The 27,873-nt window shown below is 38.6% G+C and overlaps 1 protein-coding gene across 3 annotated transcripts in view; it reads right to left on the bottom strand.

Moving 5' to 3' along the window:
- Positions 1 to 27,873, bottom strand: part of VWA3B (von Willebrand factor A domain containing 3B) — a 282,451-nt gene that overhangs the window by 36,359 nt on the left and 218,219 nt on the right. For all 3 annotated transcript variants that reach the window (XM_007501072.3, XM_016424839.2, XM_007501073.3), the window contains 2 exons: positions 23,786 to 23,836; positions 21,735 to 21,939 (listed from right to left, as the gene is read on the bottom strand). In XM_007501072.3, the coding sequence (XP_007501134.2) occupies positions 21,735 to 21,939; positions 23,786 to 23,836 (256 nt within the window). The remainder of the gene's footprint in view (positions 1 to 21,734; positions 21,940 to 23,785; positions 23,837 to 27,873) is intronic.

The following is a 27,873-nucleotide window of genomic DNA, read 5'->3' as shown; positions in this document are numbered from 1 at the left end:
TCTGAATGCTGGTTGGAGAATAGAATGAGGTTCGAGAAACCTCAGACAGGGGATGTGAGGTGGCAGGGTATGGCTTGCTCTTGGCTTGCTCTTCCCTCCTTGCTACAGCTTCCTGCTGGCTCTGCTCTCTTCCTACCCTAGTACCCCAGATGTTCTTTGCCTACCTTTTAGGTTTTTATTTTCTTAAAAGTTGTTTCTCCTTGTCAGTTCTTTCACTCCTATATTCATTTTGTGGGAATATTTTAATCTTTGTGGAGGAGGATGCTCATGGGGCACAGAGCTGCTCTGGATTACTCCACCATATTGTCTCCCTTGCCACTCTTTTTAGAAATGATCCCAAGGCAGAAGGACTTAAAAAAACCCCACTATATAAGTGGAGCTATGAGGGCTAGGGAAGGTTAAGAAATAGTTCAGACTTATAACTTTATGGTGTAGGGAACTCCCAATGAGGAATCTCCCTCTTCCAGAGCAACTGGCATCTATTCTATAATTATACATCTTAAAGTATTGCCTAGCGCACTAAACAATGACTTGCTCAGAATCATATAGCCAGTATATAACAGAGGTAGGACTTAAACCCATATCTCCCTAAATCTGAGGCTAGCTCTCTATCCACTATCCCATACTGTCTCTCATATGTTGAATGTCAATCAAGTCCATTGATTCCTAGTTCTAGAGTTAGAAAAGCACTTATAGACCATCTAACCCAATACCCTCATTTTATAAATGGCCAAACTGGGCCACAGAGAAGAAAAGTGACCTCCCCAAGACCCCAGACACAGTTAATATTAGAATTGGGTTTTTAGAGACCATGTCCTTTTAGAATCAAGGATCTTTTTCAGTAGGTCAGGTTATTCTTCTAAAGCAAAAAAAAAAAAATCCAGTAGAGTATAAGCTACCTGAGGGGAGAAAATAGGTCTTTCTTAAGGTCATCCAAGGAACAGTTTGTTTTTTAAAGATTAGCAACATTCTGCATTAGCTGTTTCTCCATAAGGTATAGATAGCTGTACAATATTGGAAGGACAAGAGGATTTGCTAATGATAAGCACCTACCCCAATATTCTGACCAATAAAAATCAATGCATTGCTGAATAATAGCTTAAATAGTTTATTCACTCACATGCCATGAACAAACCAGAAAAGGAACATGTAGTGCTTTATAAAACACTTCTAATATTGCTAAGAAGCAGGCCTATTACAAGAAAAACAAAACAAAACAAAAATAACATGCCAACATTACAGTCCGTTCTAATTGTAGAATAATAAATATATGTGATATGGAAATGTTTTGCATACTTGTTAGCACTGAGTTTAAAACATTTTTAAAATCTCTCTGATCAATGATTTCCTCCATACAGAAGACAGAAGAGGCTAAACAAGGAATGGTAGTTAGGTGGTACAGTGAATATAGCACCAAACCTGGAGTTGGGAAAATCTGAGTTCAAATCTGGCCTCAGACACTTACTAGCTATATGACCCTGGGCAAGTCATGTAACCCTGTTTGCCTCAGTATCCTCATCTGTAAAATGAGCTGGAGAAGGAAATGGCAAATCACTCCAGTATCTTGGCCAAGAAAACCATCAAAGGGGTCACAAAGTGTCAGACATGACTGAAATGACTGAGCAACAAACAACAAAGAATACCAACTCTGCATCTAAACAGACCAAGAACAATGATAACCCAAACTTGTCTCTTCTCACCTCACAAACCCTGAGAAGTGAAGTTGAGTGAACCCTGATCACTGTCACAAAGAGGGTAAACAGAATTTGTTCTCGATTATCTTTGGGTTTCAATAAGGTAATAATTGGATTATCCATGCTCTTTCAAGCTCCCCTCCATTTTCTTCCTACTCATTGCTGGCTTTGTGGCCACTTTATTACTCTTCCATAAAAGGACTGGCATGAGGAAGTGGAGTAGATGAAATTCAAATCAGCCAATTTCATGACTTTGACACCAATGGTCCACATCAAATTTGAGGATTGTCTATAGATTTCAATGATTTACGCTACTTTTGTTACCCCTGACAAGAGAGTTGGTTGGATTCTTCCTGAAACTCTCCAGCCTCAACTTCAGAATAATACTAGTGGAGGATGAGAATCTTGAAGAACACAGAACCTTAGGAATCAAGAAGATGGGGAAGCCTTCTGAACTTTCAAGGAGTCACAATATAATAAGGCTTTAAGATTTGCAAAACACTTTATAACAATATCTCATTTGATCCTCACAACAACCCTGAGGTTGCCATTATTTCCCCCATTTTACAGTTGAGGAAACTGAGACAAACAGAGGTTAAGTGACTTGTCTAGGGTCACACTATGAGTTAAGTGTCTCAAGCATGATGGGAACTCAGGTCTCCCTGACTATAAATCTAACATTATATACACCGAGCCATGTAGTTGCATTTTTTGTTTGTTTTACCACAAAAATATTGGGGACAGGGAGCATGGACACACAAATTCAAGAAGGATTCACATGAAACACATACACACAAATATGAACCAATATACTTTGCAAAGCATAAAATCAAATTAGTAGTCAGAATTGTTCCCAGCCAAATACAACTGCTTAGTCACAAGAAAATTAAGGAAAGAAGAACTGTTAGACTGTGACCTCCCTGAGGACCAAGACTATCTTTTTTTATCTTCTTTTCTTTATCTTTCTTTTACTCCAGTGAATGTTGAATATCTGAATGAACACTAAGGCGCTACTGTCTGAGCAAACAAAGCATCCCTTTCCCATCATTCTTCCTTTGGCATGGTTGGTCCCAGCTAGAAATTGATCCTAACCCTTCGGAATCCTGTAGGAAAGCATGGACAGTTGCTATAGTGACACCACTCTCACCATAACACCCTGCTGGGGAAATTAACCACCAAGGGGAAAATGAAAAAAAACCAAACCCTCTTCAACCAGTCTTTGGAAAAGCACCTTTCCAGCTAGACAAAAGAAAAAAGCCTTTTGTCTTTCTTTGTGGAAGGCATCCCCGAGAAATCAGCAAAGCTTTGCTTCAGTTTCCTATGACAGCAAAATACATGGCTTCCCGAGAAGAGTGGTAGAAAAAAGCCAGGCTAGCGAAAAAGCCCAGCGCAGGCTGTCCCCTCTCTGACTCCCCACCGTGTCTTGAAAGGGATGGATGAGTAAAAGAGCAGTTATTAAATACTTTTCTTATTAAGAGAAAGATGGGCCCACATTCCTTTCTGGCCTACATTTATATATAATTATCTAAAATTATAATTAATATAATTATATATAATTAAGATAATATAAATAATATAATAATATAAAATTATAAATAATATATACACACCTCAATATTTGTATATCTGCACATGTTTATATACAGCTATGTACATCTAATGTGTATGCATTTATTCCTGTGTATAGTTATGCATAGAAATGTAGATATCTCTCACAAAAGCATCTAAATGTGCATAAATGTGCCATACATGTTTGTGTATATATAACACATTTATATATCTATATGTGTGTATACTACACACATGCATGTATACGTGTATGTATATCGTATAGATTTCACTTATTTTTAAATCAAAAGATAAACTAAATCCATCATCTTCCTGAAATGGCTGCAATGCAGAAACTGAGACTCACTTTGGGCTCCCTCCTAGATGAATTGGTCTTTTTTTTTCCTCCAGTGATCATTAACCCTGCCACCTCTTGAATTTCTCAAGTAAATCACAGACTGCGGCGCTCCACCCACTTGGAGGTTGGGCGACAAAGCGACTTCCCCACAAAGCAGGCAAGGGTCTTGTCCCTTACAGAGTGACACCTTCAGTTAGGGATTTGTTTCACAGGTAACAGCTTCATGTTATTTATTTGTGGCCCTGAAGCTGTGTCTTAAAGGACTAGTTCAAGGAAGAAAGGGATTAAGTGAATCTCTTGTATGTTCTCACTTAAGATCCTGTATACTTAGGAGGTTTCTCGAACTTGTGAAGTCATGATTAAACAAATTAAAATACCTTCAGGGAGCCTGAATTCTCAAACCATTATTCTTGTCCAACTCAAGTTGGGGTCTGAAAAAGACTGAGCAATGATGCCACTTAAAAAAGACAAAAACAACAACCTTCATTTATCACTCAGATGGCAGAGATTCTGTACAGGACTCGTCAAAGAAACAAGGAGGAGATTTATGTCCTTAGAGATCCAAACACAAAGCCAGGGCCCAAGAAGCAAAGTTGAATGAAATGTTTCCTCATCTGTAAAATGGGGTTAAAATGGATACCTTCTTCAAAAAGTTGATGGGGGGATAAAATGAGAGAAGAAAGAAGGAAGACAGAAAACATTAAGTGCCTACTGTGTACCAGGCACTGTGTTACAAACTTAGCAAATATTCTCATTTGATCCTCACAACAACCCTGACAGGTGGGTGCTATTGTTATCCCCATTTTATAGTTGGATAAACTGAGGTAAATTGGTTTCGTGACTTGCCCAGGATCACAAAGCTAATAATTGTCAGGGGTTGGATTTGAATTCAGGTCTTCCTGATTCTAAGCTCTGTATATATATAAATTTTTTTAATGCTGTTAGCTTTCTACTCAACACAGGCTAAACTTCTAATTCTTACTCCTTGTGCAAGTGTGGTTAAATCATTTAAAACCAAAATCCTAAGCCAGTCAGGCATACCAAAACATTGCAGAGAACATTTTAAAATCTAGTTAGATCCCAATGAGTGTGAATAATGAGTCCTACTATTTGAAGTTATAATTAAGTAAAATGTGGTCATTGGATCCAGCCCAATGGAATCCAGTGTCAGTTAAAATAATACAACTATTTAACTTGTATAAACTGAGATCTAGCTGTGATAATAATTTTGATTTAATATATCAATTTGAGATTTTAAAAAATTCGCATCTTCACACTCCCATAAGGTAGTGATGATGAGCCTTTAAGAACTTTTTAGGGACCCCGTGCTGTACCCTGCCCATCCCACCCCTGACTTTGCCCCACTGTTCAGGTTGGGACAGAGATTGAGTATGGTTGGGGGTGAGGCTCAGAGACTGAGTGCCCCATCCCCTGCATTCAGTGGTGATTGGGGGGGGGCAGGGGTGCTTCCTGACACCATATGCCACCCCTGAATCCAGCCCTGCCTGTCTATTGAGCTGTGCCCCATGTGGGGGTGGGGAGTGAAGGAAGAATAGTTAACCTTAAGGGGGCAGGGTTACCACCAGACTGGAGGGAAAGGAAGGAAGAAAGTAGAGATCTCTTGGGGGGTGGGATTTCCCAGTGGCAGGAGAGGGACACCTCTAGCCCAAGATAGGGGAGGGATAGAGGGAGGAGAGCAGCCTGAGGGCTAAGCTCAGCTCAAATGGGCAGGGAGGGATGGTGGAGAGGGGAAAGGGAGCAGCTCCGTTGGAGCATGCCCACAGCAAGGTCTTTGTGTGCTGTCTTTGGCACACATGCCATGGGTTCACCACCACAGTCATAAGGTTAAAAAGAATATGATAGAACCTGATATTATACTACAGTTAAAGCTGCTAGGTGATATGGTAGATAGAGTGCCAGGTCTGGAGGCAGGAAGACTTAGTTCAAATCTGACATTTATTAATAACCTGCAATATATTGGGCACTATTCTAGACCCTGAGAATACAAAAACAAACACAAATCTATTCTTGCCTCAAAGAATTTACAGGTCAATATGGGCAGTTAGGAGACACAATGGATAGAGGGTTGAGCCTGAAGTCAGGAAAACTCATGTCCCTAAGTTCAAATCTGGGCTCAGACACTTACTAGCAGTGTGACCCTGGGCAAATCTCTTCACCCTGTTTGCCTCAGTTTTCTCATCTGTCAAATGAGCTGGAGAAGGAAATGGCAAACCACTCCATTATCTTAGCCAAGAAAACCCCAACTGGGGTCATGGAGTCAGACATGAATGAAACAAATGAACAACAATCCCCGTTTTTAGACAAGTCCCCTACATGGTACTTTATAATAGCCGGAGAGCCAGCTGACCTCAAGTCAGGAAGACCTTGATCCTGAGACTCATTATGTGACCCTGGCACACCCAAGGCAACTCTCTAAGGTGTGTAAAAATGAATTTCCAAATACTGCAAGTCTTATTTTATAAGAGTTAATAATAATAACTTGAAACAAAGGAAAGAATAGCCTCAGTAAAAGAAAGTTTCCCAGATGGCACACCCAGGAAAGAGCGCAGAGTCCCCACCATCAACACCAATGACACCCCAAAGGCAGTGTTTCCAGCAAACTTATTTCCCTAAGGTCAGGATGTAAAGGAAAGGGATACTGGGTAATGTAGTTTGGGGGTATAAAATTTTCTATTTACACAAAGCCTATAGTAAGTGAATGAATGAATGAATGAATGAACTAAAAAAAAATCATTAAGTCTTTTACTTCATCCAAAGAAGGGTGCTGGTCCCAGGGCATGCCAAGAAGACTACTTAACTCTCAAGGAATTTACATTCTAACATTCTAACCCAGGGAGGCGACACATATAGGAGGTTTCAACTGGAAGTCAGATGGAAAGAGCCATGGTCTTTAGGATACAGGGCAAAGGCAAACAGATAGTAATGTATCTTCTTCCATTCAGCAAACCTCCTCATTTTCCAACAGTGCACAATGTAGCAGGGCCAAGGATGTTGTTGGCAAGAGCTTTCTTTTCGGTAGCTGAGGCTTCACAAAGTCAGGAGAAAGACTGATGATCTGAATAAGTAGGTGGGTAGAGAACTGCTATTCTCTGGGCCCAAGTTCCCAAACAGTACCCCGAGCTTACCTTCTGGACAGGGGTGATCGACTGCTTCTTGGTGCTGGTGTCCGAAGTGGGCAGTCTTTTCACTATCTTGTATCTTCTCTTCTCTATGTGGCCTTTCCCCACAGATGGTGTCCTCTGGATCTGACTTGGAAGTACCTGTGGTGGCTTAGAGGCTGTTACTAAGCGGGAGGATTTTTGTCTTTTCTTTTCCTTGGCAGTTGGCCGGCCACCTCGAGGGGTAACAGACCCCTTCTCTGTAGAGCATGTTTCCCTGGATGAAGATGGTGGGGTCTGAACTAAAGGTGGAATTTCTGGCTTGAGGAGCTCTGCTATTTCTGGGGCCACTTGGGCTCCCTTCTCATCCATGGTAGTTGGTCGGCAAATGGCATTGGTAGCAGACTGTACCTTAATAGGTGCAGTTTTCCCTGGTGGTGGCTCTGGGGTCTGGTCAGAAAGTAGAACTGATGGCGTGAGTTGGTCTGCAATTTCCAGAATTTCTGGGATTTTCTGCTCTTTCATGGCAGTCGGTTGATTATTGATGCTGACAGCGATGGTGGTGATGTCAGGGATGATGGGCCCCTTTTCCAGAGGAAATTTCCCTATATTATGGTGGTATACCGATAAGATAAAAACCCCAGTGTTCTCCAGGAAGCTTCTGTTCTTGGCATCACCTGCCCTTCTATGGCAGTTGGTTAACAGTTGGTATGGATGACAGAGAGAATGTAGGGCCCCTTCTCCACAGGAATTGTTCCCCCAGAAGATATCTGTGGAGTCTAGACTGGAAGCAGGACCACTGGCCTGTGGGGGACTGCTTTCCCTAGACTTGTTGGGCATAACTGCCCATCCATAGCAGTTGGAATGGATTATAAAGTTCCAGAGATGGTGTTAATTTCCATTGGTAAGATATAGTTCCTTACTGGGAGTTCCCTATACCATGAAATTACAGGTTTGTTTGTTTTTTTTAATCTCCATTTTTCTCTCCTTTAATTTCACAAATAGCAAAAACCTATTAAAATAACTTACTTTTATAACCCTCTTTTGAAATTTACAAAGCACTTTCCTCACAATAAATACTCTTGTAAGGCAACAAATACTATTATCTGCATTTTATAGACAAGGAAACAGGCCCTAGTGACTTGTCCAAGGTCATAGTAAGCTTTAGAGCTATAATTTGAACTCAAGTCTCTTCTAAGTTTGAGAACTCTGACCACCATACCACGTTGCATTGTCTATATAGCTCAAGGCAAGAGCCAAAAGTAATAACCCCATCACAAATTTGTGTTATGATATGAGAAGCCAACTGTAATTGCTTTTTCCTCTACACATGTAACAATGGTAATCTATGGAGTTTTTCATGTTATATTTGACTGTGTTTATCCCATACCAAAAAACTCTATTCAGTGCCCTGAGCCATTGCTAGGGTTGGAGATATTTCGAGCTGAAACCAGAGGTGTGCTAAATAAAAGCAGCTTGAACTGGCTCCCAAAGACTGTTAAATTTTCAGTGTGGGCATTTACATGTTGGAAATTGGCCAACACTGCAAATCAAGGCTTGATTTGCTGTTTGGTTGGTTGTCTAGACAACCTAAGTAAATAACAAAAAAAAAAGTTAATAATGCAGATTAAACTTTAAAAATATGTTGAAGTACAATTTGTTGTTTTTGTTTTTCTGGAGATTCAATTATTATCAAACATTTACCAGCACACCCTTGTCTATGCCCAACCTTTACTTCAATCAAGGCTCAAGTTCCAAAGAATATCCTGCTCCAGGACCATTCGTGCCAGTGAACAAATGCCCCTGGACAGAGGTTAAGTGACTTGCCCCGGGGGACCACACAGCTCGTAGGTGTCTGAGGCCACATCTGAACTCAAGTCTTCCTGGCACATGTACTTGAATACTGCAGGCACAACACTAGGCAAGATGTCTTGAATTCAAATCTCAGCTATATGATTCTGGGCAAGTCACTTAACCTCTCATCTGTGAAATGACAATACTATGAGTACCCACTGTATAAGGCTGTTGTAAAGACCAAATGAGATAATCTAAATAAAGCTGTTGGTAAACCTTAAAGTGCTATATAAATGCTAGATAATTAGGAAGTTGCCCAAATATCCCAGTACATCTTTTCCTAGAGACTTTTGACACTTCCTTTGTCCCTTCCATTGCTCCATAAATTGCTCCATTCTATTTTGGCCAAACTGGCCTTGTAAACAACATTACATCTCTCTGTAGATATGCCTTTGCTTAGGTGATCGATTCCTCATGTCTGGAATGTACTCATCCCTCACTTCTACCTCTTGGAATCCTTGACTTCCCTCAAAACTCAAATCAAGTGCTGTCTCTATGCAGTACTCCCAGTGTCTAGTCTTCCCCCCCACACCAACTGTTTTATTTTTGACCTACTTATTGTATCCACATCTATTATATATAGTATTTTTCTATGTTGTTGTTGAGTCATATCTAACATTCCATGACCACATTTGGATTTTTCTTAGCAAAGATACTGAAGTGATTTGCCATTTCCTTCTCCAACTCAGATGGGGAAACCGAAGCAGGCAGGATCAGGTGACTTTCTCAGAGTCACATAGCTGGAAGTATCTGAGACCAATTTTGAACTCAAGTATTACTGACTCCAGCCTTGCGACCCTCTCCATTGTGCCACTTAGTTGTTTCTTACTCTCTTATAACTGTAGAATTACCCAGAGGCTCTCCTCTGGAATGTCCCTTTCCAGGTTAAGCTAGTAAATATCTGAGACCGGATTTGAACTCAAGATAGAACTTCCTGGCTTCAAGTCCAACACTCAATCCACTGTGCCCCGTAGCTACCCATAAACTCAAAACTCCTTGAGGCAAGAATGGTTTCATGTTTGTCTTTGTATCTTCAGTGACTAGAATAGTGCCCAGTATACAGCAGGTGCTTAACAAATGCTTGAATGTAGAACCAGCAAATATAGAGTTGGAAGAACCTCAGAGATTATCTAGTCCAATCTATAGCCAAAAAGCACAGCATCCCCGTTGTCTAGCCTATACACAATGGCTACCAGTGACTAGGAATTCCTTATCTCCTGAGACAACTTATTCTCTTTGTAGATTGCTCTCAAGGATGTGAAGTTTTTCCTTGAATTGGAGCCCTTGTTGCCAGGTTTATCTGTCCTCAGAAATCAGGACAAGCTTAATCCCTTTTAGCCAAGATAATACTTTGAATTCTAGAGGCTAAACATCTCAAGTTCTTTAATCCATATAGCTATTGCATATATTACATTGGTACATATTACATAGCAATACATTGCATATAGTTTATATGCATGCATTGTATTATAATTCATTACATATGTTACTTATGTTATTGGATATATGCATTTTCTTTCATCAGTGGCAGCTAAGAGGCACAGTTGGTCCTGGAGTCAAGGAGGCTCATCTATCTAAGTTCAAAGTTGGTCTCAGACATTTATTAGCTGTGTGTCCCTGGGCAAGTCACTTAACTCTGTTTGCCTCAGTTTCCTCACCTGTAAAATGCCCTGTAGAAAGAAATGACAAACCACTCTTTGCCAAGAAAACCCCAAAATGGGGTCATGAAGAGCTGGACATAAGTGAAACAACTTAACCACAACAAAGTAGTTATGGGCAGCTAAATAGGAGAGTGGATAGAATACTGAACCTGAAGTTTAGATCCATCCTCAAACACTTATTAGCTATGTAGTCCTGGGCAAGTCATCAACTTTGGGGTAATAGACAAAGAAATTTGAAAGAATCTCTATGGAATACAGCAAAATGAAAAAAAAAACAACTCAGAAGACCACAGTCTGACCAACTTGTGAAACATAAATAAGAACAGATAGATAAACAAAGAATTTTAATGAGAATTTAGGAGTGATTGAAAATTTGTTATGATACTTTCATGCCTTGAAATTAGGGACAGGAAATGTTCCTGTGATTTCAATGATTCGTAGAATTCCCAGATAAGTAAAGTCCCTTCCCTATTGTAGGGCAGCACTTTTGCAGTCTGGAGTATTAGGGAGCTGGCTCAGACACCTAGTCCTCAGGCTGTAGCACTTCTGAGTGAGGCAGACCCAAATTCAAATGAATTTGGGAAGTATTCGACAAAATAAAAAAATACAATAAAGCATATCTAAAATTAATTTGTGATTTCCCAAGTCAAATTGAACCATGGATCCTTATGTCACCAATTTTTAATTTGACACCTCTGGTTTAGAGAATTTTTTGTTCAGCCATTTTCAGTGGTTATCTGACTCTTTGTGATCCCATTCGGCATTTTCTTGGCAAAGATACCAGAGTGGTTTGCCATTGTCTTTTCCAGCTCATTTTAAAAATGAGGAAACTGAAGCTAACAGCATTAAGTGACTTGCTTAGGGTCATCTAGCTAATAGATGTCTGAAAGCCAGGAATATGAGTATTCCTGACCCCATTACTGATGCTCTATCCCCTGCACCACCTAACTGCCTCAGTTTAGAGAATGGAGATGTGAAAAGACTTGTCAAGTGTCACACAGTACACATCAGTGGCAATCCTTCAATCCAGGACTTTCTGGCTCCCAGGTCAGCACTCTCTCCTCATACCACACTGTGAGTGAATCTTACATTGAAATTAACTTATATAAATAGTCCAAAGGATATCTAGGTGGCATAGAGGAAAGCGTCTCAAGCCTGGAATCAGAAAAACTCATCTTCCTGAGTTCAAATCTGGCCTTAGGCATTTCTTAGCTGTGTGACCCTGGGCAAGTCACTTAACCTTGTGTGCCTCAGTTTCCTCACCTATAAAATGATCTGGAGAAGGAAATGGCAAACCTCTCTAGTGTCTTTGCCAAGAAAACCCCAAATAGGTCATAGAGTAAGACTACTAAAAAACATTCTAAACAACAAATAGTTCACAAACAAGTTTAATTGGATGTATTGACATTCTGTTGGATGTTGAACTTCTAGTAAAGCATTTCTTAAAAAACAATCAAAGCATTCAGTTCTTCTTCTCCTTCCCCACAGCACCCCCCACCATCAATATAACAAGGAATTGAAAAGTAAAAGCAAGCCTATGGTAAAATTAGATATACAATTAAAGCTTCATGCCACTGGTTAAAGAGTTTGTCTTTGGTTAAATAATAATAACCAACATTTCTATAGCAAATTTAAAGTTGCAAAGCATTTTATAAAATATCTCTGCCCTATAAAGTAGGAGTTATTACAGCTTAATGGCTAGAGTCATCAAGGGAAGGAGTAGGAAGAGAATGGGAATTTGAAGCCAAGAGGCACAGGTGATCATATTAAATGCAAAAATGTAACTGTTGCCTCTAGCAAACAAGAAGATCTAAAGACCAATGTCGCTCATGAATGAAGTCAAATGGGCAAAAATATTGGTTCTATGGCTAGCTACATGGTTTTCATTGGGGTAACATGCTTTGTAAAATCCAATTTGTTTCCCCCTCCAATTCAATTTCCAGGAGAAGTACTACAGGGCTTTAAACTGTTCCATTTACATTTCTCTTCATTATTTAATTCTAAGGTTGTATCCTGGGGCTTACAGTGGGAAGGATATTGAAAGGCAGAAGAAGATAAAGAAAACATAAAGATATATACAAGTCACTCTGATTAATGCTTTGTGTTTTCTAATTTTCCCATTTTAAAAATGATGAATGGGGCAGCTGGGGACACAATGGATAGAGAGCCAAGTCTGGAACCTGGAGGACCTGGGTTCAAGTGTGGCTTCAGACACTTCCTAAGCTGTATGATCTTGAGCAAGCCACTTAACCCCATTTGCATCATCTTTATCACTCTTCTTAGAGTTGCTACTAGATCAGAAAGTAAAGGATTAAAAAAAAGTGATCTGTGTCTCCCATTTGAAAAAGCTGCCAGTATCCTCATGATAGTTCTTCAACATAACTCATATATTCTTCATCTCCTTAGCCTAGGATAACCAAAAAACTCTTTGTTCTTGTTGAGTTGTTTTCAGTTGTGTCTGATTCTTTGTGATCCCATTTGGGGTTTTCTTGGCAGAGATACTGGAGTGGTTTGCCATTCCCTTCTCCAGATCATTGTACAGATAAGGAAACTGAGGCAAAAAGGGTTAAGTGACTTGCCCTGGTTCATATACCTGAGGCCAGATTTGAATTTAGTTCTTCCTGACTCTAGGCCTGGCATTCCATCCCCTCCACCACCTAGCTGCTCCATAATAGGATTGTTTCCATTGATGTGTCCTCAGGCTTGCAAAGCCCTATTCTGTAGTATGAAAATTATAATTTGAATTTTACAAATGCAAAGAAAAATATAGAAATCGTCTATTTTTGTTATAGACTCATTACTCTGAAGTATGAAGGCCTGCCAAGCTTGATGAATCATATATTTCAAGAATATTTGCAGGCATATTTTTTCTGGTAGCTAGGTGGTATGGTGGACAAAGCACTGGACTTGGAGTCAGGTAGATCTGAGTTTAAATCTGTTCTCAGACACTTATTAGCTGTGTGACTGATCAAGTCACTTAAATTCTACCTGTCTCAGCTTCCTCAACTATAAAATGGGGATACTAATAGTCTCTACCTCTTAGGGTTGTGAGGATCAAACAATAATTTTTGTAAAGCACTTTGGGAACCTTAAAATGCTACATAAAACAAGCAATTATTATTTAACCAAAGGCAAGCTGAAGTCAAAGGAGGAAGATCTTGTGTGTCCTATTTCAGGCACCAGCTAAACTAATTATAAAAGATTTTGTGGGGCCTCTGAGAGACTCTTGAGGCCTGCCATTTTTAGTGAGTCATCAAATGATGGACCAGAAATTCCAATAGTACCTAATGTCCTTAGGATAAGGCCTATACTGAGAAGGAAGCTAGCTGACACTAGATGATGAGTGGAAAGCTAATACTGTTACAGATATATTCAGTCTTATGATTGATTCTTGAATTTTAAATAGCTGGGGTTTTTTTGGTATTTTTTGTTGCAAATGTTATTTCAGTTGTGTCCAATGTGACCCCATTTTGGGTTTTCTTGGCAAAGAAACTAGAGAGGTTTGCCATTTCCTTCTCCCATTCATTTTACAGATGAAACCAAAGTGAAAATGGTCAACTTGCTTAGGGTCACACAGCTAGTATGTGCTTTTCTCCCCCCAAACCATTAAATGCTTTGGTGTATCAGACAGACCAGACAGTCCCCTAAATCTATACAATTTTCCTTTATTTACACACTAGTTATTTTTGAGCAGGTGAACTCTACTTGGATATATGCAGATCACTTAACCTTGTTTGTCTCAATTTCCTCATATGTAAAATGAACTAGAGAAGGAAATGGCAAAACACTCCAGTATCTTTGTCAAGAAAACCCCAACTGGGCTCAGGAAGAGTCAGGCATGCCTAAAAATGACTGAACAATGACAACAATAGTGCTAGTTAATAAAATCAGGAGTGAAGCAAGGATGCCCATTATCACCCCTATTATTTAACATGGTATTAGAAACACTAGCAGTAGCAATTAGAGAAGAAAAAGAAATTGAAGGTATTAAAATAGGCAATAAGGAGACTAAATTAAACTCTTTACAGACAGTATGATGGTCTACTTAAAGAATCCTAGAGAATCAACTAAAAAGCTAGTGAAAATAATCAACAACTTTAGCAAAGTTGCAGGATACAAAATAAACCCACAGAATTTCCAATACAGCAATTAGAAAGAGAAATTCCATTTTCAATCACCCTAGACAATATAAAATACTTAGGAATCTATCTGACTAGACAAACACAGGAATTATATGAACACAACTACAAAACACTCTCCACACAATTAAAACGAGATCTAAATAATTAGAAAAACATTAATTGCTCATAGTTAGGACAAGCTAATATAATAAAAATATAATATAATATATAATAAATAATAATATAATATAATATAATATAATATAATATAATATAATAAAAATAACCATCCTACTCAAATTAATCAACTTATTTAGTGTCAAACCTACCAAGAAACATTTTTATTGAGTTAAAAAATTATAACAAAGTTCATTTGGAAGAACAAAAGATCAAGAATATCAAGGAAAATAATGAAAAAAATTGTGAAGGATGGGGGCCTAGCAGTACCAGATCTTAAACTGTACTATGAAGCAGTGGTCATCAAAACAATATGCTACTGGCTAAGAGACAGAAGGATGAATCAATGGAATAGACTAAGGGTAAATGACCTCAGCAAGCCAGTATTCAATTAACCCAAAGATGTCAACTTTTGGACAAGAACTCACTATTTGACAAAAACTGCTGGGAAAATTTGAAAACAGTATGGGAGAGATAAGGTTTAGATAAACATCTCACACCTTATACCAAGATAAATTCAGAATGAGTAAATGACTTGAATATAAAGAGGGAAATCATAAATTAGGTGAATGTAGAATAGTATACCTGTCAGATCTATGGGAAAGAAAAGAATTTAAGACTAAGCAGGAGTTAAAGAATATTATAAAATATAAAATGAAATCATTTTGATTACCTTTAGTTAAAAAGATTTTATACAAACAAAATCAATGCAACCAAAATTAGAAGGGAAGCAACAAATTGGGGGGAAATTTTATAACAAAAACCTCTGACAAAGATCTAATTTATGAGGAGCTAAGTCAATTGTACAAAAAAAGCAAGCCATTCCCCAGTTGATTAATGGGCAAAGGACATGAATAGAAGTTTTCAGAGGAAGAAATCAAAACTATTAATAAGCACATGAAAAAGTGTTCTAAATCTCTTATAATTAGAGGAATGCAAATCAAAACAACCCTGAGGTTCCACCTCAACACCTAGCAGATTAGCCAATATGAAAGCAAAGGAAAGTAATAAATGTTGGAGGGGATGTGGCAGAATTGGGACATTAATGCAATGCTGGTAGAGTTGTGAATTGATCCAACCCTTCTGGAAGGCAATTTGGAACTATGTCTAAAGGGCTTTAAATGACTTTCTGCCCTTTGATCCAGCTATACCACTGCTGGGTTTGTATCCCAAAGAGATAATAGGGAAAAAATACATGGACAAAAATATTCATAGCCACGCTCTTTGTGGTGGCAAAAAAAAATGGAAAATGAGGGGATGTCCTTTGATTGGGGAATGGCTGAACAAATTGTGGTATCTGATGGTGATGGGATACTATTGTGCTGAAAGGAATAATGAACTGGAGGAATTCCATGTGAACTGGAATGACCTCCAGGAAATGATGCAGAGTGAAAGGAGGAGAACAAGGAAAACATTATACACAGAGACTGATACATTATGGTGCAATGGAACATAATGGACTTTTCTACTAGCATCAATGCAATGATCCAGGACATTTTTGAGGGACTTATGAGAAAAAACACTATCCACATCTAGAGAAAGAACTGTGGGAGTAGAAACACAGAAAAAATTATGATTAATCACATGATTCAATGGGGATATGATTGTGGATGTTGACTTTAAATGATCACTCTATTGCAGATAATAATAATAGGGAAATAGATTTTGAGCAATAATACATGTAAAACCCCGTGGAATTGCTCCTCAGCTCCAGGAGTTGTTTGGGGAGGAGGGGAAGGAAAGAACATGAACCATGTAACCATGGAAAATATTCTAAATTAATTAGAGAAAAAATGAAAGAAAAAACAATGCTAGGTAGATATACATATTCCTATGATGCCAAAAATATTACATAAGCATTCAGAAAGGTGAAAGAAAGACTGCAGGGTCAAGGCTCTCAGCAGTTCTCGAAGTCCATGAAAATTAAAGGTCTAAGGATATATAGATATATGCATATCTATCTATCTTTTTATATCTGTCTATCAATATGTGGATCTATCTGCATATCTTACTGTCTATTGATGTGTCTATCTGTGTATCTTTTCATCTATCTCTCTATCTATTTATCTATCATTCTATCTATCTATCTAAATATAACTATATATCTATATCTAAATCTGTAGCTATGCCTTTTAACCCTCCACTTTGGAAGCTTTGCTACCAAAGATTAGCAATTACTGGCTTTGATGCCTAGCTGATTAAGTTCCCAAAGCAGGCAGGCTTGGGATAAGTGATTGTGCAGCCCGTTAATCACACCACTCTCCTCCCTGATTGGCCCCCCTGGGAAAAGCAGGAGAAATTATACAGATGAATCCCTGAAATATGAAAACATCTCCCCTGCTGCTGAATTGTAGCAGTCCTAATGCCATGTATGAAAGTTAATCGCTGAAAAAGTAAAACCGTCAATTTAGCATTCCCAAATTGAAAATGTAATAAACAAGCAAATCAGAGGGACTTTTTGGAAAGATCCCCCCCTCCCTTTTTATCAGTAGTAAAGGAAGCTAATGGATATATAGATATAAGGGGAAAGAGAGAGAGAGAGAGAGAGAGAGAGAGAGAGAGAGAGAGAGATACACAGATAAATAGATGGATGGATGGATAGATGGATGGATACACAGATAGATGGATACATAGATACATACATAGACACATACATAGATACATAGATAATTAGGCACTAACTCAAATGATTCTCTGATGGCCAATGGAAGCTGTAACTATTCTCTTACAGGACAGTCACCTCATTTTTTAATTTAAGAAGTCAATCTTTCAGGATTCAAAGACGTGTCTTATATGTAGACATATGTCCACCATCTCAGGTTTTCACTATCATACACTGCTCCAACAGATGGGAGCAAAAAAACCCAAAAAAAACAAAAAAACAAACCATCCCAATCCTGCCCTTTTCCCATGTGTCACAGGAAAAAGGCATTGTGAAATGATGAATGGGAGCTGGCAGTTTATGCAAGTCTCTAGACACTGGGGAACTGGGGAACTGATCAGCTTTAATCCATTAGGAGAAAATCCTCATTTGCAAAAAGAGGTCAGGCTCTTTCTGGTGGCCTATTCCAAGATGAAATAGATCTTATCAAGCTCATCGGTCTTTGTGGAAAACAAAAAGTAAGGAAAAGACAAATGTTAAATTTTTAAAGGTATTATCAATTGATGTTTTATAGCAAGAATTAACCACAAAGATTTACTCAAATTCAGTTTGTGACCTGAATTAATTTCACTAATATAAATGTCAATGCATACTAATATGGGTAAATCACTGTATTTCCCAGATTTCAGGGAGGGGGTTGGAGGTTGGGGGAAGACAGAAGTTTTGTGATTTAATGGGTATAGGAAACTACTGATGAGCAATTGCTGTTGTTGTTCAGTCATCCCCAACTCTATAACCTCATTTGGGGTTTTCTTGGCATAGATGCTAGAATAGTTTGCCATTTTCTTCCCCAGGTCATTGTATAAATAAGGAAAATGAGACAAAGGTTCACACAGCTAGTGTTCTAAATCTAGATTTGAAGTAATGAAGAGTCCTCCTGACTTTGAGCCCAGAACTCTTTCTGCTTTGTGCTACCTAGCTGTGCCCTGTTGAACCAACTCTCTCTAAAAATGCAGCTCAGCATTGGCTCTGAAACTTAAAGTCTAAATGAGTTGAGTAGAGCACGGAGAAATTGATGACTTGCCCAGAGTCACATAGCCAATCTGTGTCAGAGGTAGAACTAAGAATCGAGTCTTCTTGACTCCAAGGCAGGTTCCATAATACATTGAACTGAGATTTATTTCTAATGCTGTATTATTTTTATTTCTAAATAATTCTGCATACATGCAAATGGAAAAATAAAATATTTTTAAAATATACAAATAAATAGTGCTTTGAGTGTATTGTTTGATTTCTATAGGAATCAAGACAATATTTTCTGAGCTGTTTTCCTCATTCTCTTGACCTAAAAATTCTAGAGATATCCTCATATTCCCTGTCTCAGAAGGGCTTCTAAAATTGGAATAATTAAGGTTGAGAATATAAGATCCATCTTATTTCATAAACAAAACTAGCATAAGCCAAGTAGAGGGCAGCATAGCAAATCCTTGAGTCCCCCATTTGGGGGGAATGTAGGAAAATTAATCTTAACCAGGACTAACCTGATTTCTTCATCTAGATCATCAAGGATATTGGAATTCTATGATCCGAGTTATATGATTTACCTTGAATCATAAAGGAATTAGGAAGGGACTGGAAAATATTAACCCATCTCCTTATTAGATATCCCCCAATTAGATCCTCCTTTGGCCCTCTCATAAATCTTGAAATATAGTCATTTACCATTGTTAGTATGTGTTAACATTTAGGTTAGTAAAAACAATTTAGGTCACAAACTGAATTTGAGTAAATCCCTGTGGTTAATTCTTGCTACAAAATATATATGTGTTTGGGGGAAGGCTGAATGATGAGATTCCGAAAGTGTACTTAAGGACTGGAGATGTTGAACGAATCATTAATTTAGCCTATTCAATAAATTTATTTTTCCTGCCCAGAACCTAGTCTCTTGTAATTTTTAATCATCACAGAACCTTTTGCAGGTAGGCAATGCAGTAGATAAAGAACAGTTTTAATTCTTCCCTGTATACCTACTAGCTGTATGATCCTGGACAAGTCACTTAACTTCTGTTTCCTTCAATTTCCTTGTCTATATGATGGGGACAATAATAGCACCTACTTTTCAAGATTATTGTGAGGACAAATGAAATATATGTTAAGCCCTTTGCAAATTTTAAAGCACTGTAGCTTAAAGCTAGCAATATTTCAAGATATAGATACTTCACCGATGGAATGTTGTTTATATAGATATTAATACAGCACTTGTGGCCACTACCAAGGTGGAATTATAATATATTAGAGCCAGAAGAGATTTGGCTTTTTGTCGGAGGGAGGGAGGGAAGGAAGGAAGGAAGGAAAGAAGGAAGGAAGGGAGGGAGGGAGAGAGAGAAAAAGGGAAAGAAAGAAGAGAAAAGAGACAAGAAAAGCTTTTCCCTAAATAAAGAAAAGAAAAAGAAATTTTTCTGAGTGTAACAACACTTCATTAACACTTGATAGAGGTCACAGTTACCAGATTCCCCGTATACTACAAGACAGGAAGGCTGAATGTCCGCGGACAGCTGCGCGGAGGCATCAGGTTTCCTGCAGCTGCTACTTTCACCTCAAAGTGGCTTTCTGTCTCTGTGGTCTCTCCATTCCCCTGGACAACTGCCCAGTCGCCTTTGTGAATTTTACACCATCTTTCCTGCGCTCTCAGGAGAATGGTTTTCCTCTGACAAACAAGACTTTCCCCTCGTAGGGCAGAGGGGACACCCAAATGCTAGCAGGTCCTGAAATACCCCGCTATGAAACCAATTCAGAAAGAAAACGATAAGCACCTTTCTGGGAAAAGTCATTTCATCTGAACATAAATAGATGGAGAATTTGGTTTGTGAGGAAACTCCTTACATTTTGCCTTGAAGACAAAACATTAAGAAATAGCATTCAGAGCACACGCACACACACGCACACACACAGAGGCACTTACACACGCGCGTGCGCACGAGCGCACGCCAACCCTCCCCCACCATAGCACGAAATTTTAAGTCAATCAATAACTCATGAGCAGCAGAGAAAGTTAACAATAAGTCTTCAGGGACTAACCCTTAATTCAAAGGCTCTCCAGCGTTGGTTGTAATTCTTTTTCCCCTAATGCAACAGTAAGAAACACCATTGAAATGATTTAGAATTCTGTAGGACATTGTAAAGAGCCGTCCTCTAGATGATATGTTAGGCAGAATTAATCAGGAATGACCTGCTCCAGTCCAATCTAGATGAAACCGGCTCACCATCAGTAACTGTGCCTTGTTCAGTCACTTTCAGTCGTGTCTGTCTCTTCATGACTCCTTTTGGGGTTTTCATGGCAAAAGTAACTAGAATGGATTGCCATTTCGTTTTACTGATGAGGAAACAGAGGCAAACGGGTAAGTGACTTGCTCAGGATCACACAGATTTGAACGGGGGAAGGCCCAATGTTTTATCCACTGCAGCACCTAGCTAGCTAAACCAAGTCTGAACGTAAAGAGAATTAAATGTTGAATGTAGAGAAAAGAAAGACTAGTATTCAATTTCAGTCTCAGATACCAAGTAGCCAAGTGATGCTGGGGAAAGGCATTCAACAATTCATCAACTTAGTTTCATTTTCTGTAAAATGGGAATAAAAACAGCAATTACTTTCTAGGCTTGTTGGGGGCAAAATAAAACAATATTTGTAGACCTTAAGGTTCTCTATAAATGTGAGTGATTCTTATTTGTAAATCATGGCTAATGATATAGGATAGATTTTTCTTGCAGGCAAAGGATATTTTAAGGAAGTAGTTGAAATTCCTATATCCTTTTTATTTTTACTTCCATCATTAAATCACTGTGAACCTAAAGAAAATACTTTACCTACTCTCTCTCTCTCTCTCTCTCTCTCTCTCTCTCTCTCTCTCTCTCTCTCTCTCTCTCTCTCTCCCCTCAGGTGAGCTTACTATTCACAGAAGACAGATTTTTAGTTAACCAAGAATTGCAGGAAGAATGATTTATGTTTCTCTTTGAGAAATTCAAAGTAATTTCTAAAAACCCCAAAAGGTTTTGTGGGTGGGACTTAAAATAGCTCAAAGGAATTTTATCCCAAAGTCAAGGTGAAAGAGAGGGTGGCTCTGTGTGTCTGCTTAGAAGAAGCAGATGAAAACTCTGCTAATGACTGATTAGCTAAGATGAGCAAGAAAGATTAGTCAAAATTGTCAAACCAGCTCCTAAATCAGGACTCTAAGAAAAGGTAACCCCAAATGACTGCAAAAAGACTTACCAACATTTGCAAAAACCAAGTGATATTCCTTTTCAAATTTATATGAAAATGTTCTTTTAAAAAGTTATAATGACCTAAACATGCTGAGAATGAATAATTAACAAGTGTTTTGACACATTTTTCCACATTAGAGAATGCCAGAGCTGCAATTTTACCTACTACACATTACAGTTGTAGGGATTCAGCAAACTCTTCCCCAGACCAGATCTATGCTCATTTTTGTAAAACAAAGACCATATTTCGTGCTCTCATACAAACAAGAAGAAATGCCTCTGAAGACATGAATGGAGGAGGACTCTAAAAGAAGGTTGGATTCCAGAAGCCACACATCACCTCTGATAACTGGTCCCCACGAGGGTTCTCCTTCTTGCTTGCTTCCTGAATTTCCACAGCCTGCTTGATATAGGTATTCCCAGCTTGGATCTCATTTTCCAATAACAACATATCTTCGAAAGAAATAGGCAAGTTTGCCTCTTCTAAGGCTTTTTGAATAGCCTCTTTTTTTTCCAAGTATTGAACTGGCTCCTGTAGGTTAAGCCTAAATGGAAAAATAACATAAACACACAATGGAGATAAGTCAGTGCCTAGCTCACACATGGGCCCTTAATAAATGGTTAATTGGATGCATTTTAGTAAAATTTCCCATTAAAAAAAAACTACCAAAGCACTTAACACATGCTAGCTGGCAGTTATAATCACACATTAATTGACATTTATCTACTCAAGATTCTTTAGAGTCTATAGAAGAAATGTTGATAAACCAATTATCCTCCCCAACAAACTAAACCACACGTTTGGACCATGCCCTTTTCTGAAGGTGCAAAATTAAAAAGAACAGAGCAAGGGGTTCTGGGAACCTTCCTACCCTCAAGCCTCAAGGTGACAGGGAGAAAAATTCAGTAGCTTCATTACAAAAAAGAGCCAGGCTCTTTTCTGATTTATTACAAGCAGTCACATTCTTTTCCTCTGGCAGCCCATATGTTCCATCTGTTCTATGTATTTTCATGTTGAGGCCCACAAAGAACAAAAAGAAAACTTTTCAAAAGAAAACTAAGTCTGTGCAACGGCTTGTCCAACCAGTGTGCTTAATAGTGAGATTTCTTTTGCCTCCCTTCCATTTTCCAGCTTCAATTTGTGTGATATATCCCCTCATTAGTATCTAAGCTCTTGAGAGCAGAGACTATCATGCCTGGTGGCATCTGTATCCCCAGTCCTTGGCACATCATAAGGGCTTAACAAAAAAAAAATGTCTCTCTCTCTCCTCTCTCTGTCTGTCTCTCTCTGATTCTGTCTCTCTCTCTCTCCTCTCTTTCTTCTTGTCTGTCTCTGTCTCTCTGTCTCTCTCCAGTTTTTTGTTATTTCAGAAAGACAGAAGTGGGTATCCATGCATTCATGATAGTGGAGATAAAGAAGGAAAAGGAAGAATGGCCAAGAAAAGGAATAGAGAGTAGAGAAAGAGAAAGGGGAGGTCAGAGAAAGAAAGAGAAGGATGAAGAAAGGGATGGAGATATTTTATTTATCTCTACAATGAGATCTAAAACAATATTTCAAGTTAACCCAAGCAACACTGTGGAAATTCAAGTATTGTTGTGAGGAGGGGAAGAATATATGACAATTTAGATGCTAGAAAATTCTTATCTCTAATGTAAATTGGCTTTGTGACTCTCGGCTGATCCAGAGCCATATCAATGCTGACATTTTAACAGACATCCTCCCAATAGCTATTGCTCTCTATCAGAATAAAGAAGTAAAATGCTACCTGAAAACATTTGTAAAGGAGGTGTCAGAGGTGAAGTAAAGAAGGCTTGAGGAGGATGGAAAGAGAACTTCCTTTATCATTTACATTCTCCTCTATTTCAGAAGGCCCATGATATGGAACATCTGTGTCTTAAGCTAGATTAGGCTGAGGGTTAATACTTTATATCCTCTTTGCCCAATGTAATCTCTAATGCCTGAATTTATATATCTTTCAAGAAAAAAGAATTCATCATCTAATAATTAGGAATCAACTCAGAACTGACTGGGTTCTTTTTTTTTTTTTAAACCCTTACTATTTGTATTAGAATCAATAGTGTGTATTGGTTCCAACTCAGAAGAATGGGGGTTAAGTGACTTGCCTAGGGTCACACAGTTAGGAAGTATCTGAGGCTAGATTTGAACCCAGGACCTTCTATCTCTGAGCCTGGCTCTCAATCCACTAAGCCATCTAGCTGCCCCCTGAATGAGTTCTTAATGCACACAAATTCACAGTTAACTGTCACCCTTTTATAATTTATTTATTTCCAGGTGAATACGCAAATCTATAGGCCAAACAGTCTAATAATGCCACAGAATGCTTTTTGATTATAGCCTTAGGAAGTAATTAGGTGATATTAATAACTTACTTCTTTCTTTCTTTTGCAGAAAACGCTTTCCAAATGAGAAGATTTAAGCGCCTGTTTTCAAAAACAAAACCAGCAACAATTTATTCAATCTTGCATTGTATTTAGTGTGTAAGGTAATGGTCACAGGGCTACAGATATAAATGAGCTACAAGGGCAAAACAGTGAAACACCCTTTCAGGGAGGGCTCACGACTGGGAGCACAGTGGTTGAGCAGCCTTGGTCACTGAAGTGTGAAATTACCCGCAATAAGAATATCTTCCATCCAAGAGCAGGAATTGGGCAAAATCATAAATGGATTTGTGGACATTGTTTTTGGATTCTCAACAAAGTTGAGGGAGAACTCAGCACCAAACTCAATTATATAAAAGCCTTTTTTCAGTTGTATCTGACTCCGAGACACCATTTGGGTTTTTTGCCAAAGATACTGGAGTGGTTTGCAATTTCTTTCTCCAGTTGTTTTTATAGAAGTGGAAACTGAGGCAAACAGATTAAATGACTTGCCTAGGGTCACACAACTAGGAAGGATCTTATCTCTTTAAGAAAAGAGCTTTTGGTAAGGTGTAGATAAGAAAATGCTTGAAAAGGCTTACTTCAAAACTTCAAGGATCTGATTTCATCAATGTGTGGAGTACTGGCTCTAGTCAGAGGACCTAAGTTTGAATCTCATGTCTGATATTTACTACTCGTGTGATATTGGGCAAGTCATTTAATTTCCTTGGGCCTCAGTTTCTTGTGTTTTCAGCAAAGAGGTTGAACCAGATGGATATTTGCTATTGATCTTACACCACTTTTTCCCCAAGGACACAGACCCCAATTCTTCTACATATAGTAGATAGTCTTTGGGTACCAAAAACTTCAGTGCTCTGGAGCCTGTCCTTGTCCCTTATTCTCTGTGTGACCTTGGCTCAGTTACTTCATCTTCCCAAACCTCAGTTTTCAAATCCCCAAAATGAAGGGTTTGAACTGGGTGGCCTCTAATCTCCCTTTTGGTTCTCAACCTCTGGTCCTATGAAGCTAGTAATGAGTTTCTCAGAACTTCCATAGGGTCTTCTATATAGGCGTTCAGAAAACAGAGATAGTCTGTCACTGGGCTCATATTCTAAGGCTTTCCTTCTTGGTAGGACATGCCAGGGCTGGCATTCTGCCAATGAGACCTTCCCAGAGTCATGGAACCTCCATAGCGTGAAGAGATAAGAGAAGAGGACCTTCCTGGAGAATGAAGTTTGATGTGTTTTCTTTCTCCCCAAGAAAAGAGGAACTCTACAGTTGTCTTTCTACTTGGTCTATCAAGACAAAAAAGGGTAGCTGTGGTGGAGACAGACTCATGAAGTGTTAGTGTTGTCCAGAGGCTTAGAGATTTTCTAGCTCCATTTCTTTTTTTATTTTTTTTACTCTAAGAAAAATGAGGCAGAGAGACAAGAAGTGATTCACTCATGCCAAAGTCTAGTTAGTAACAGGACTGAAGGGAAAAACTCCCACTCCAATATTATGCTACAAAGGATGCTCTCTTTTTAGAAGATGTCATATTTAGAAGATAGAGAATAACTCATTAAGAACTAGTTCCTCCCGTCCCTGGAGAAGAAGTTAGGCCAGGTTGGTGATAGCCTTGGAATCTCCTAACTCTTAATTCTTCTTACTCTAAAAGTCAATTAGTACAGATTAAAAAAAAAAAACTTACCTTTAATCTTAGAACCAATACAGTGTATTGGTCCTAAGGCAGAAGAGAGGGGAAGACTAGGCAAAAGGGGTTAAGTGACTTGTCCAGGGTCACACAACTAGGAAGTGTCTGGGACCAGATTTGAATTCAAGACTTCCATTTCCAGACCTGGCTCTCTATCCACCAAGTCACCTAGTTGCCTCCTCTATGTATTTATAAAAGTCATTCCCCATGCCTGGAATATACTCTCTCTTTATTTTGAGAATTCCTCAAACAGGTCCATCATTGTATGTATATTAGAATTCATGTAAGACTTTGATCCACAGAAATTCCCATAAGTTTCTTCTTTTGTTAGAACAAATATCTTCAGAATATAAAAATGCATGCAGAAGTCTTTTAACTTGCTCTATTTTTCTACCCTCAGCATGATCAGATTAGTCCTTTAAGATTATCTTCCCAAGAACACATGTTCTCTTGGAATACCTTATTTTTTGGCAGCTAGGTAGCACAGTGGATAGTGCCAGGCCTGGAGACAGGCAGACTGAAGCTGTCCACCATGCCTGGACTGCTACAAAGACTCATTCTCCATGAGTTCAAATCCAGTCTCAGCTAGTTACTAGATTTGTGACCCTAGGCAAGTCCCTGGTTAACCCTGTTTGCCTCAGTTTCCTCATCTGTAAAATAAATGAGAGAAGGAAATGGGAAATCACTCCAGTACCTTTGCCAAGAAAATCCCAAATGGTAATGACTCCATGACAAGCAACAACAATCACCTTGTTTTCTTAGTTTTCTTCTTCCCTGATATAGTTCAAGGATATATATACAACTGTGTTATATAATGAGAAGGGCACCACTGGTTTTGCATCCATGGAAAGTGGATTTTGGTCCTGTGTCTTATTAATTAGGATGCAGCTATGGAAGTGTCAAAGGACCACCAGGCAAGGAATCAAAAGACTGGAATTTTGAATGTAGGCTACATCTGTTAGTAAATGTAACTTCATTTGTTTCCTCATCTGTAAATTGAGAAGATTCATTGCTTTAGAGTTAGAAAGCTGGGTAAGTAATTTAACCTCTGTCTCATTTTTGTTTTTTGTTTTTGTCTTTTTTTTTCCTCTAAGGGTGACAAAGACTTTATCGACAGGGAGATTTTTAAGGGCACAAAATGTAAGAAGAGATGATCTACCCCCAAAATAAGACAGAGAGCATGAGGTATCCCCTAGAAGAGGCAGGGATTGAGTATCATGTGGGGTCTGCCCCTTTCCAAATGCAGTTCTTTCTCAGAGGATGAAGAGGGACAGGAGGGAGGGCAACAGAATGGGGGAAAGAGATCCTCTAATCTAAGCCCTTTTAGTTTACTGATTGGTAAACTGAGGCTCAGCTAGCTTAAATAACTTGTTCTTGGCCATAATGATAGCAGAGACAGACTTCAAACCCAGGGCCCCTGAATAAAATCAGGCATTGTTTCCATTATTATTGGTGTTCAGTCATTTTTCAGTCTTATGCAACTCTACATGATTGCATTTGAGGTTTTCTCAGCAAAAGATACTGGAATGGTTGCCTATTTCCTTCTCCTGTTTTTTTTTTTGCCAGAAGTGAAATGGAGGCAAGCAGGGTTAAGTCACTTGTCCAGAGTCACACTGCTAGTAAGTGTCTGAAGCCAAATTTGAACTCAGGCCTTCCTGACTGAAAGGTCTCACACTCTAGCCATATGCCACTTAGCAATCATATTTTCTCTATACAACAGTCATAAGAAAAGACTTCTGAGGTCACTTACAACTCTAACACTCTATGAGACTGATCATATAATCATAGACAAGTGATTTAGCTGTGCCTCACTTTCTTCATCTGTAAAATGATGGAGCTAAACTGCGTGAGTCATGAGACATTCTCAAATTTCATGATTCTGCAATATTGCCACCATCAGTTATTTTTGCTTCTAGTTTTATAAAAATGGCATTTGAAAGAGGACTTTCCATCAACATTAATAGTGCAACTTCCTCTAATCCTCAGACCTACTCATGCCAAAAATTACCCTCTTTTCAGATTCAGTAAAGCACATTTGTGACTGATCATCTTCCAGAAGACTGAACTACCATTCCTGCAAATTCAATTACCGAGAGCATGGATTTGCAAACACAGCAGTAGAAATAAGTGTCTGTTTTTAAAATTTACAACTTATATGCTTTAACAATAAATCTTGTTTTTTATGAATTCAGTTACATAAGTTTATGTTTTAGATATGTTAGATAAATATTATATGAATATATAAGAAATATAAATAAGAACGTGTATTTCTTACCTAGATTTAAAGATGACCCAAGAATTAACCCTACCCTGACAACATCCATAAAGGTTCTGACAAAACCCACAGAGTACTTCATTTAATTCAATCCAACCAACATTTATTGAATTACTTTAGTGTGCACAGTAC

The sequence above is a fragment of the Monodelphis domestica genome, chromosome 8 (assembly GCF_027887165.1).
Source record: "Monodelphis domestica isolate mMonDom1 chromosome 8, mMonDom1.pri, whole genome shotgun sequence".
Classification (NCBI taxonomy): Eukaryota; Metazoa; Chordata; class Mammalia; order Didelphimorphia; family Didelphidae; genus Monodelphis; species Monodelphis domestica.
The sequence above is the reverse complement of the archived record's forward strand: the minus strand, read 5'-3'. Positions and strand labels throughout refer to the sequence as shown.